We start from the raw sequence: 12,500 nt of genomic DNA on the forward strand, positions 1-12,500 counted from the left end.
GAGGAGGAGGGGGTGGAGGGGGTGAGTTGGAGAGTTGTGGAGGAGGGGGGGTGGAGGGGGTGAGTTGGAGAGTTGTGGAGGAGGGGGGGTGGAGGGGGTGAGTTGGAGAGTTGTGGAGGAGGGGGTGGGGTGGAGGGGGTGAGTTGGAGAGTTGTGGAGGAGGGGGGGGTGGAGGGGGTGAGTTGGAGAGTTGTGGAGGAGGGGGGGGGTGGAGGGGGTGAGTTGGAGAGTTGTGGAGGAGGGGGGGGGGTGGAGGGGGTGAGTTGGAGAGTTGTGGAGGAGGGGGGGGGTGGAGGGGGTGAGTTGGAGAGTTGTGGAGGAGGGGGGGGTGGAGGGGGTGAGTTGGAGAGTTGTGGAGGAGGGGGGGGTGGAGGGGGTGAGTTGGAGAGTTGTGGAGGAGGGGGGGTGGAGGGGGTGAGTTGGAGAGTTGTGGAGGAGGGGGGGGGTGGAGGGGGTGAGTTGGAGAGTTGTGGAGGAGGGGGGGGTGGAGGGGGTGAGTTGGAGAGTTGTGGAGGAGGGGGGGGGGTGGAGGGGGTGAGTTGGAGAGTTGTGGAGGAGGGGGGGGGGTGGAGGGGGTGAGTTGGAGAGTTGTGGAGGAGGGGGGGGTGGAGGGGGTGAGTTGGAGAGTTGTGGAGGAGGGGGGGGTGGAGGGGGTGAGTTGGAGAGTTGTGGAGGAGGGGGGGAATTGGAGGGGGTGAGTTGGAGAGTTGTGGAGGAGGGGGGGTGGAGACTTTCGTTTGTTTTGAAAAGGTAAGGGAAGGGAGGGGTTAGTGGGGGAGGGGGGAGGTAGAAGGGAAGGGAGTCTCGTTTCGGTGGGAAGAGAGGGGGCGGGGGGGGGGGAGGTCGGAGCTGGTTCGGTCTGAATGGATTTGTTTTGGATTTAATGTGCTTGCTTTCGTGTTTTTTCTCTCTTATTATGTCTTTGTCTTTCTCTTCTCTTTTTCTTTTTTTTATTTCTCTCTCTCTCCACACACACACACACACACATATATATCATATATATGTGTGTAATATATATATATATATATATATATATATATATATATATATATATATATATATATATATATATATATATACACACACACAAATACCTGGTTTTACCACATCCACTTCTCCGCTCAGCATCCACCCCTCACCCACTCCCCAACCCCCAACCCACCCCTTCACCCCCCAACCCACCCTCACCCCCCACCCCCCACCCTTCAACCTTCACCCAACCCCACGCCCACCCTTCACCCACCCCCAATCCCACCCCCACACCCCTAACCCCCACCCAACCCACCCTTCACCCTCACCCCCCCCTCACCCTTCACACCCACCTTCGGACTCGGTATGACGGAGAACGTGTTCATGATCCGGTCGGGGTACTCCTCCCGGATCTTGGAGATGAGCAGCGTGCCCATGCCCGAGCCCGTGCCCCCCCCGAGGGAGTGGGTGAGCTGGAACCCCTGCAGGCAGTCGCAGTTCTCGGCCTCCTTGCGCATCACGTCCATCACGGAGTCCACGAGCTCGGCCCCCTCGCTGTAGGGGCCCTTGGCCCAGTTGTTGCCTGGGGGTGGGGGGGTGGGGGGGGTTGAGGGGAGGAGAAGGGATGGGGAGGGGGTTGGGGGGAGGGGTTGGGATGGGGGTGAAGAGGGGGTTGGATAGGGGGTTGAGAGGGGGGTTGAGGGGAGGTTGAGGGGAGGAGGGGGTTGAGGGGAGAAAGAGGGGTTGGGGGGAGGGTTGAGGGGTGGAGAGGGGATTAGAAAAAGAGGTTGAGGGTGGAGAGGGAGGGGTTGGAAGGATGGAGGTTAGAAGGAGGGGTTAGGGAAGAGGGTAAGAGGAAGTGAAGGGGTTGGAAAGAGGTGTTGAGGGGTGGGTAGGGAAGTGGAAGGAGGGGAGTAGGGGGAGTGAGGGGTTGGGGTTGGGAGAGGGGGTAAAGGGGTGGGTAAGGGGGATAGTGAGGGGGTTGGAAGGAGGGGTTTGAGGGAAGTGGTAAGGAGGGGGGTTGGGGGTGAGGAGAAGGGATTAGAAGGAGGGGTTAGGGGGAAGTGAGGAGGTTAGAAGGAGGGGTTGAAGGGTGAAGAATGGTAAGGATGGGGGTTGGGGAGGAGAGGGAAAGAAATAGGGAGTTGGGAGGGTATGGAGAAAGGGAAGGAGGGGATGAGGTGAGGGAAGGGTGGGGGAGGGGAAGGAGGATAAAGGGGAGGAGGGGAAGCGAGGAATTAGGAAATAGGAAGAAAGGGTATGAGAGAGGCAGGGAGAGAAAGATTGACGGAAGGAGAGAGTGGAAAAGAGAAAGGGGGAGGGGGAGGGAGAGAAGAGAAAAGGAAGAGAATATTTAGTCATTGTTATTTATTTTATTTTATTACGAATGACAGAGGCATTAGGTAATACTATCACTTATTTTTATTAACTTGAACATTAAAAAAAACTAACAGACTCTTACAGAACATGAAAATAAGTAACATTTTCCTAAAATCGAAGTCAAATTAATTTTGAAAATGCTTAAAATCAATGTTATTTTCACTTTTAATATTGTTAATTTTGTAAATATATAAACAAATTCTAAAATCGTTATTCATATTTTTTTCTTCTCTTATTCAAAGCCTTAAGGTAGAAAAAAATCCTATGTAATATATACTTATTTTTTCTTACAAAAAGTACAACAAAACAAAAAGTATGTATATCTTTCCATTATTATTATTATTATTATCTAGCCAATAACCTTCTACAATAAAAAATACATATAAATAAAATCTTCATTATTGATTTTGTTTTTCTGAAACCCTACTGACCGCACACTACCCTGCCAACCTACCGCCCACCGCCCACTTTCCTACTACCCACCACCCTTTACCGCCCACTTACCAGCGCCGCTCTGACCGAAGACGAAATTGTCGGGACGGAAGATCTTGCCGACGGGGCCCGAGCGGACGGCCTCCATCGTGCCCGGTTCGAGGTCGACTAACACGGCGCGCGGGACATACCTCCCTCCTGAGGAAAAAGGGGCGGGGCTTAGTTCTAGAAATTTGACGAGGAAATTTATTTTTTTATCTAGTTTTACTGATTTTTTGCTTATTTTACCTACTTTTGTTAGAAAATAACTATGGAATACGGAATCATGGTGAAAGTTAGTAATATTTGTTTACAAGTTGTAAATATATGTTCTATAAGTTATATGCTTTATAGTTACTATCTTTTGTTTATAAATTTCGTAAAATAGTGAGCCTAATTTTTAAAAATAATAATAATATTCATCTACTTTTATTGGAAGTTATTCAGAAAATAGAAAAGTTACTAATACTCGTTTAAAAGATAGGTAAATCAGGTATGATATTGCTTTTTATTTTATCTACGTTTATGGAAACACAGAAAATAGGGAATTTAAATGGAATTTGTTCACATCTATATATGATATCAAATAATTAGCTTATTTATTAATTTTACGTAGTACATCTATTATTATTTTAGTCAAATTTTGCAAAGGTTATTAATTTCCAAGGTAAAAAAAAAATCAACAAAAATAAACTGAAATTAAAATAAAAAGAATTTTTTTTTTGGTAATTTTAAAAGAAACAGTAATAACGAAATCAAATGAAAGAAAAAAATACTTGAAAAAAGTTAAATATTTAGCCCATAAATAGGATTTGTATTAGGACTATGCAAATGCAGAGAAGTTAGTGGAAAGAAACATTAAATTATTAGTCGATATAATATAGAAATATTAAATTATTAATAAAAATATTTAAAAATTAGTCGAAAATTGCAATAGAATTAAAGGCATTAACAGAAACCAAGTTGAAAGAAAAAGGAATGCAAGAGAATTTTTCAAAAAATCCATGAGTTTTATTAATAATAGTTGGTCTAGTAAACCAGAATTTTAAAAGATTTTAAAAGTAGTTGAGTTTTTATTAATTTTTCATAGTTTGTGAAAGCTATAGAAAGTTGACTGAGATCACAGTAAAAAAAAAAAATAATAATAAGAAAAAAAAAATCTAACAGTATAAAACAGCATTCCAATATATTTTTTAAATCTCGAAAAAAAGTTTGAAAGAAAAAAACTCAAACCCAAGAAAAAGTAAAGAAAAACAAAAAAACGCAACACAAGAAAAAACAAAACCAAAAAATCTCAAACAAAAAAACAACAACACCAGGGTTAGTCCAAGAAAAAAAACAAAAACAAAAAAAAAAACTCCATCGGTTGACGTCCGAATCTCCATTGCTCCATTCCGCCGGCTCGCTCCCTCGCTTGCCGCTTGCATGCAGTCTGGCAGGCTGGCATTCAGGTACAAGCACACATTAGCCCTTCTCCCCCACCTCCCATTGTACCAGAGGCCTCATTGTAGTACACGTTGATCCTCTCCAACTGCATGTCGGTGTCTCCGCTGTACTGGCCCACGGGGTCGATGCCATGTTCGTCGCTGATCACCTCCCAGAACTGGCGGGAAGAGAGAGGCTTGGGTTAAACACTTTTATTTATATTAGGGATATTTTGTTTTATTTATTTGGTTGTCCTTTTATTTATTTTGTTGTTGATTTATTTTGTTGTTTATTTATTTGTTTGTGCTTTTATTTGTGGGTCTGTAAAGTGCTGTATACTGTATGTTAACTGAGAACACTTCCCAGAACTGGCGGGAAAAGAGAGGCTTGGGTTAAACACTTTTTTTTATATTAGGGATATTTTGTTTTATTTACTTGTTTGTCCAGTTATTTATTTTGTTGTTTATTTATTTGTTTGTCCATTTATTTATTTTGTTGTTTATTTACTTGTTTGTCCATTTATTTCTGGGTCTATAAAGTACTGTATGATGTATGTTAACTTAGATCACGTCCCAGATCTGGCGGGAAGAGAGAGGCTTGGGTCAAAGACTTTTATTATATTGGGTATATTCTGTTATTTATTTGTTTTTCCATTTATTTATTTTCTTGTTTATTTATTTGTTTGTCCTTTTATTAATTTTGTTGTTTATTTACTTGTTTGTGCTTTTATTTGTGGGTCTATAAAGTACTGTATTATGTATGTTAACTTAGATCACCTCCCAGAACTGGCGGGAAGAGAGAGGCTTGGGTTAAACACTTTTATTTATATTAGGTATATTTTGATTTTTATTTATTTGTTTGTCCATTTATTTATTTTCTTGTTTATTTATTTGTTTGTCCATTTGTTTATTTTGTTGTTTATTTATTTGTTTGTGCTTTTATTTGTGGGTCTATAAAGTACTGTATACTGTATGCTAACTGAGAACACTTCCCAGAACTGGCGGGAAGAGAGAGGCTTGGGTTAAACACTTTTTTATATGAGGGATATTTTGTTTTATTTATTTGTTTGTCCAGTTACTTATTTTGTTTTTTATTTATTTGGTAGTCCAGTTATTTATTTTGTTGTTTATTTATCTGCTTCCATTTATTTGTGGGTCTATAAAGTACTGTATAATGTATAATGTATATAACTTAGATCGCCTCCCAGAACTGGCGGGAAGAGAGAGGCTTGGGTTAAACACTATTTTTTATATATAAGGTATATTTTGTTGTTTATTTATTTGTTTGTCCATTTATTTGTGGGTCTATAAAGTACTGTATAATGTATGTTAACTGAGAACACTTCCCAGAACTGGCGGGAAGAGAGAGGCTTGGGTTAAACACTTTTTATATTAGGTATATTTTGTTGTTTATTTATTTGTTTGTCCAGCTATTTATTTTGTTGTTTATTTATTTGGTTGTCCATTTATTTGTGGGTCTATAAAGTACTGTATAATGTATGTTAACGGGAAGAGAGAGGCTTGGGTTAAAGACTTTTTTTATATTAGGTATATTTTGTTAATTATTTATTTGTTTTTCCATTTATTATACTTATTTGTCCATTTATTGATGTGTCCGTAAAGTACTGCATACTGAGATCACCTCTTAGAATTGTTTGGGGAGAGAGAGGCTTGGGTTAAAGACTTTTATTATTAATTATTATTATTTTTTGTATTTGTTTAGATATTCTGTTAGCTATAATCTTAATCACTTTTTTTGTTGTTGTTACTGGGGGGTATTTGTTGTTTGTCTATTTGTCTATTTTGTTATTTTCTTAATCAATTTTTTGTTGTTGTGGGGGGGGGGGGTATTTGTGTCCATGGTGTTCTGCATCCTGTATATAAAATCATTTTATTACTTCCTAGATCTGCCGTTTAGGGAGAGAGGGACATGGGTAAAAAAAGAAAAAATATATATATTTATATATAAAGATAGGTAGATACATATATATTTTGTTACTCATTTATTTTCTTAATGACTTTTTTATAGATATTTTATTATTCCTTTATTTTCTTCATTATTCAGCTGCTTTTTTGTCTATTTAATTTTTTTCCCCTCTATAACGTAAATCATACTGTGTGTTACATGTACGAGTATATATTGATATTCTGTAGCAGTGAAAAGGTGAAAAAATGTAGGATTATATATTCCTTATCACTAATCTATCATCTATTGTATATTGTATATTGTATATTGTAACTATACCCTGCAACATATTCGTCACAAAATCAGTAAAAAGGAAGAGAGATAAATTTGGTTTACAAGTTTCCATCAATATTCTTTTCCTCGTCTACTGATATTCTATAACGGTATTGTATACTACATCATATATAATCTACCTTATGTACTTTTTATGCGATACTATGTTTTGGAATCAATTCTTTGTGATATTTATGGACAAATATATATTTTTGGTAATCTTAGGCAATGATTTAATTCTTACGCCAATGGAAGTCAGCAGTCATGCCATTGATAATATGAACTCAATGTCAGTGGAATGAGGGAGAGGGAGAGGGAGAGGGAGAGGGAGAGGGAGAGGGAGAGGGAGAGGGAGAGGGAGAGGGAGAGGGAGAGGGAGAGGGAGAGGGAGAGGGAGAGGGAGAGGGAGAGGGAGAGGGAGAGGGAGAGGGAGAGGGAGAGGGAGAGGGAGAGGGAGAGGGAGAGGGAGAGGGAGAGGGAGAGGGAGAGGGAGAGGGAGAGGGAGAGGGAGAGGGAGAGGGAGAGGGAGAGGGAGAGGGAGAGGGAGAGGGAGGGGGAGGGGGAGGGATTTGTGTCCAGAGAAAGAAAAAAAGGAAGAGAAAAGAGAGAGAGTGAAGAGTGAGAGAGGGGGCAGGGAAAGAAAGAAAGGAAGGAAGAGAAAGAGAGAGAGAGGGGTCAGGGAAAGAAAGAAAGGAATGAAGAAAGAGAGAGGGGGGTGGGCAGGGAAAGAAAGAAAAAAAGAGGAAGAGAGTGAAAGAGTGAGAGAGGGGGCAGGCAAAGAAAGAAAGGAAGAAAGAGAAAGAGGGGGGAGGGGGTAGTAGGCCATTATGTGGGCGTTTTCTCCGTCTCGCAGCTGTTCCTAACACAACATCCAAGACGTTATTCGGTGCTTACACTCTCACACAACAAAACAAACAAATACTTACATCTAAACACACACACACACTTACTTTTTCACTCACTCACGCACACACACACACACACACACACACACACACACACACACACACACACGCACGCACGCACGCACAAACACACACACACACACACACACACACACACACACACACACACACACACACATACGCACTCACGCACGCACACACACTCACTCATACTCTCACACACACATAAACTCACTTACTCACCCACTCACACACACACACACACACACACACACACACACACACACACACACACACACACACACACACGCACGCACACACACACACACACACGTACATACACACACATACACACACGCTATAAATACAGTACGCACACATGCATGAAGTCACGTGCATTAAGACGTGAACTCATATACGCACACACAAGCCTAAATGTACACACAGACGCACACACACACACACGCTGAGATAATATTTATATCTCATGTCTCTCTTGTCCTCTTCCTCTTCCTCTTCATCACCCCCTCCTCCTCCTCCTACCTCCTCGCCCCCCCTCCTCCTCCTACCCCCTCGCCCCCCCTTCCTACCTCCCTTCCCCGTCCTTCACCCTCCGCTGTCTCGCCCTCCTCCTCCTCCTCCTCCTCCTCCCTTCTATTTCTTCTTCTTCTTTCTCCTTCTTCTTCTTCTCCTCCTCCCTCTTCTCCTCCTCCTCGCTCTTCTACTCTTCCTCCCTCTCTTCCTCCTCCTCCACCCCCTTCTCTTTCTTCTAATTATTATTATTTCTTTTTCTCTTCCTCCTCCTCCTTCTTTTTTATCTTTTTCTTCTTCTTCTTACTTCTTCTCTTCCTCCTCCTTCTTTTTTATCTTCTTCTTCTTCTTCTCCTCCTACTCCTACTCCTCCTCCTCCTCTTCTTCTTCTTCTTCTTCTTCCTCTTTTTCTTCTTCTTCTTCTTCTTCTTCTTCTTCTTCTTCTTCTTCCTCTTCTTCTTCTTACTCCTCCTCCTCCTCCTCCTCCTCCTCCTCCTCCTCCTCCTCCTCCTCCTCCTCCTCCCCCACAAGGCTGAACAGAATACCAAGGTCGCTCTTGTGTTATTTCCTTCTTGGCATTTATTCCTTGCTTTCTATTTCTAAACTTCTTTGGGAAGAAGTGAAGGAAGGAAAAGGAGAGAGAGAGAGAGAGAGAGAGAGAGAGAGAGAGAGAGAGAGAGAGAGAGAGAGAGAGAGAGAGAGAGAGAGAGAGAGAGAGAGAGAGAGAGAGAGAAAGAAAGAAAGAAAGAAAGAAAGATAAAGAAAGAGAGAGAAGGAAAGAAAAATAGAGAGAAAGAGAGAGAAGACAAACAGACAGAGAGGTAGAGACAAAATAACAGACAGAATAACAAACAGACAGGCGAGCGTAGAAGAGAGAGAGGAAGCGAAGGAGAGATAGAAGACACATGATATCATACGAAAGTAATAAATGTGACAGGACTATTCATAGAAGCAAAGACGAAGCAGGGAGATAAGAAGAGGGGAAAATAGTGAAAGGAGGAGGAGGAGGAGGAGGAGGAGGAAGAGGATGATGATAAGGAGGAGGAAGAGGAGGAGAAGGAGGATGAAGAGGAGGAGGAAGAGCAAGATGATGATGATAAGGAGGAGGAGGAGGAGAGATGAAAGAAGAGGAGACGGAGGAGGAGGCAATAAAAGAAGATGCAGAAGAAATGAAGGAAACAAGACATAATGAAAGAAATTTAAAAATACATCTGAACAAGGAAAAAAAATACGGGAAGACATAAATAAGACACAGAGTAAAGTAAGAGTCCTCCCATACCCCCCTTCCCCCTCCCCCTCCTACCTTCCCCCCTCCATTCCCCATTCCCCCTCTAGTCCCCTCCATTCCCCCTAGCCCCCTCCCCCTCCCTTCCCCTCCCCCTTCCCTTCCCCTCCTAGCCCCCTCCCTCCCCCCCCCTCCCCCTCCACCTCCCTCATTCCCCCTCCCCCTCTAGTCCCCCTCCATTCCCTAGAGCCCCCCACCCCTTCCCCCTCCCCCTCTCCATTCCCCCTAGCCCCCTTCCCCCTCCCCCTCCCACCTTGCCCCCTCCATTCCCCTTCCCCCTCTAGTCCCCTCCATTCCCCCTAGCCCCCCTCCCCCTCCCCTTCCCCCTCCCCCTCTAGCCCCCTCCATTCCCCCTAGCCCCCCCTCCCCCTCCATTCCCCCTAGCACCCCCCTCTCCTTCCCCCTCCCCTTCCCCCACCCCCTCCCTCCTTGCCCCCTCCCCCCCTCCTCCCCGACCTCGCCTTGGCATTCCCATAGAAAGTCTTGGACCCAAAGAGACACGCCCGCCTCTTGCAGAAACCCTCCACAAAGGTATGGATGGCATTTTGCTGAGTGAGTGGGGGAGGAAGAAGAGGGGAAGAGCAGGGGAAGAGGAGGGGAGAGGGGAGGGGAAATGGGGGGGGGGGGGAGGAAAAATGGGGGGAGAGGGAAGAGGAGGGAAAATGGGGGGAGAGGGAAAAGGAGGAGGAGAGAAAATGGGGAGAGAGGGAGGAGGAGGGGAAATGGGGGTAGAGGGGAGGGAGGGAGGTGGAGGAGAGAAAATGGGGGAAGGGGGGAGAGAGATGGAGAGGGAAGAGAAGGAGGGAAAATGGGGGAAGGGGGAGATAGATGGAGAGGGAAGAGGAGGGGAAATTGGGGGAGAGGGAAGAGGAGGAGGGGAAATGGGGGAAGGAGAGAGAGGGAGAGGGAGGAGGAGGGAAAATGGGGGGAGAGGGAGAGGAAAAATGGGGGAAGGGGGGGATATGGGAAAGGGAGAGGGAGGAGGAAGACGAGGGGAAATGGGGCGAAGGGGAGAGGGAGAGGGAAGAGGAGGGGAAATGGGGGGAGAGGGAGAGAGGTAGGAAGGGAAATGGGGGGAGGGAGGAGGAGGGAAACAGGGAGGGGGTGAGGAAGAGAGGAAGAAGGAATTAAGAGGAAAAGAAGAAAGAGGAGGAGGAAGAAGAAGAAGAAGTAGAAGAGGAGGAGGAAGAAGAAAAGAAGGAAGAAGAACACCAGGCAAAAGAGAAAGAAGGAAACGAAAGAAAAGGAAGAGGAAGTATAAGAAAGAAATAAGAGAAAGGGAAGGAAAAACAACCGCGTGTTGAAGCACAGAGAGAGGGGGACATGAGGCAAGGAAACGAATGGGCAGGGGGCAGTGCCAGGGGGTAGGGGCCAGTGCCACGGCGTAGGGGCCAGTGCCACGGCGTAGGGGCCAGTGCCACGGCGTAGGGGCCAGTGCCACGGCGTAGGGGCCAGTGCCAGGGGATAGGGGCCAGTGCCAGGGATAGGAGCCAGTGCCATGGGGTAGGGGACAGTGCCAGGGGATAGGGGCCAGTGCCAGGGATAGGAGCCAGTGCCAGGGGGAGGGGCCAGTGCCAGGGGGAGGGGCCAGTGCCAGGGGGTAGAGGACAGTGCCAGAGGGTAGGGGACAGTGCCAGGGGGTAGGGGACAGTGCCAGGGGATAGGGGCCAGTGCCAGGGGGTAGGGGACAGTGCCAGGGGGTAGGGGACAGTGCCAGGGGGGAGGGGACAGTGCCAGGGGGTAGGGGCCAGTGCCACGGGGTAGGGGCCAGTGCCAGGGGGATAGGAGCCAGTGCCAGGGGGTGGGGGCCAGTGCCAGGGGGGAGTTGCCAGTCTAGGGGATAGGAACCAGTGCCAGGGGATAGGGGCCAGTGCCAGGGGGTAGGGGCCAGTGCCAGGGGTAGGGACCAGTGCCAGGGGGTAGGGACCAGTACCAGGGGGTAGGTGCCGGTGCCGGGGGGGGGGACCAGTGCCAGGGGACAGTGCCAGGGGGTAGGGGACAGTGCCACGGGGTAGGGGCCAGTGCCAGGGGATATGGGCCAGTGCCACGGGGTAGGGACTAGTGCCAGGGGGTAGGTGCCAGTCTAGGGGATAGGAGCCAGTGCCAGGGGGTGGGGGCCAGTGCCAGGGGGGAGTTGCCAGTCTAGGGGATAGGAACCAGTGCCACGGGGTAGGGGCCAGTGCCAGGGGATAGGGGCCAGTGCCACGGGGTAGGGACCAGTGCCAGGGGGGAGGAGCCAGTGCCAGGGGGGAGGGACCAGTGCCAGGGGGGGCGGGCCAGTGCCAGGGGGTAGGAGCCAGTGCCACGGCGTAGGGGCCAGTGCCAGGGGATAGGGGCCAGTGCCACGGGGTAGGTGCCAGTCTAGGGGATAGGAGCCAGTGCCAGGGGGTAGGGGACAGTGCCAGGGGATAGGGGCCAGTGCCACGGGGTAGGGGACAGTGCCAGGGGGTAGGTGCCAGTCTAGGGGTAGGGGCCAGTGCCAGGGGGTAGGTGCCAGTCTAGGGGTAGGGGCCAGTGCCAGGGGGTAGGGGATAGAGCCAGGGGTGGGGGTGACGCCAGAATGAACGTGTAGGGGACTCCGTAACGCGAACGACGTCGCTTAAAATAGAATTAGGGGGGACGACTCCAAAGAAGCCAACACGACCTCAAACCACCCCCTTCGCTACCCCTACGTCCCCCCTACCCCCCCTAATGGATACCCCTACGTCTCTCCCCTCCCTCGCTACCCCTACGCCCCCCCCCACCCCCCCTCGCTACCCCTACTTCTCCCCCTCCTACCCCCCTCGCTACCCCTACGTCCCCCCTACCCCCCTAATGGATACCTCTACGTCTCTCCCTTCCCCTCGCTACCCCTACGTCCCCCACACCCCCCTAATGGATACCCCTACGTCGTCCACTCCCCCTCCCCCTCCCCTACTCTCTCTTCCTCTTTCCCAGACTCTCCCTCCTCCTCCCCCTCCTCCTCGCCCCCTCCCTTCCTCCCTCGTCCTTCCCCACACTTCCCCCCCTTCCCCCTTCCCCTCCCCCTGTTTCTCTCTTCCGCTGTCTACAATATGCTTTCGGTATTTTTTTATCTTTTACCTTTCTCCCCTTTCGCTTTTTTTCTCTCTCTGTGTGTCTCTGTCCCCTTGTCTCTGTATCTGCCTCTCTCTCTGTCTCTGTCTCTGTCTGTCTATCTACCTTCCTGTCAATCTCTATCTCTGTGTATCTGTCTACGTATCGATATCTGTCTATTTATCTATTAATGTATATATGTATGTATACATTTCTTCAAGCATGTATGTATGCATGTATAT

General features: G+C 47.5%; 1 protein-coding gene across 4 annotated transcripts in view; it reads right to left on the reverse strand.

Annotated features, from left to right (window-relative positions):
- The window catches only part of LOC113824407 (tubulin beta-4B chain), a 68,284-nt gene that overhangs the window by 9,141 nt on the left and 46,643 nt on the right, over positions 1–12,500 (reverse strand). For 2 of the 4 annotated variants that reach the window (XM_070124815.1, XM_070124813.1), the window contains exons 2-4: positions 4,315–4,423; positions 2,854–2,979; positions 1,323–1,552 (exon numbers count right to left, since the gene is read on the reverse strand). In XM_070124815.1, coding sequence (XP_069980916.1) covers positions 1,323–1,552; positions 2,854–2,979; positions 4,315–4,423 — 465 coding nt within the window. Of the gene's footprint in view, positions 1–1,322; positions 1,553–2,853; positions 2,980–4,302; positions 4,424–12,500 lie in introns of all 4 variants that reach the window. The other 2 variants (XM_070124814.1, XM_070124812.1) reach the window with 1 other exon arrangement.

This window comes from Penaeus vannamei, chromosome 8 (assembly GCF_042767895.1).
Source record: "Penaeus vannamei isolate JL-2024 chromosome 8, ASM4276789v1, whole genome shotgun sequence".
Classification (NCBI taxonomy): Eukaryota; Metazoa; Arthropoda; class Malacostraca; order Decapoda; family Penaeidae; genus Penaeus; species Penaeus vannamei.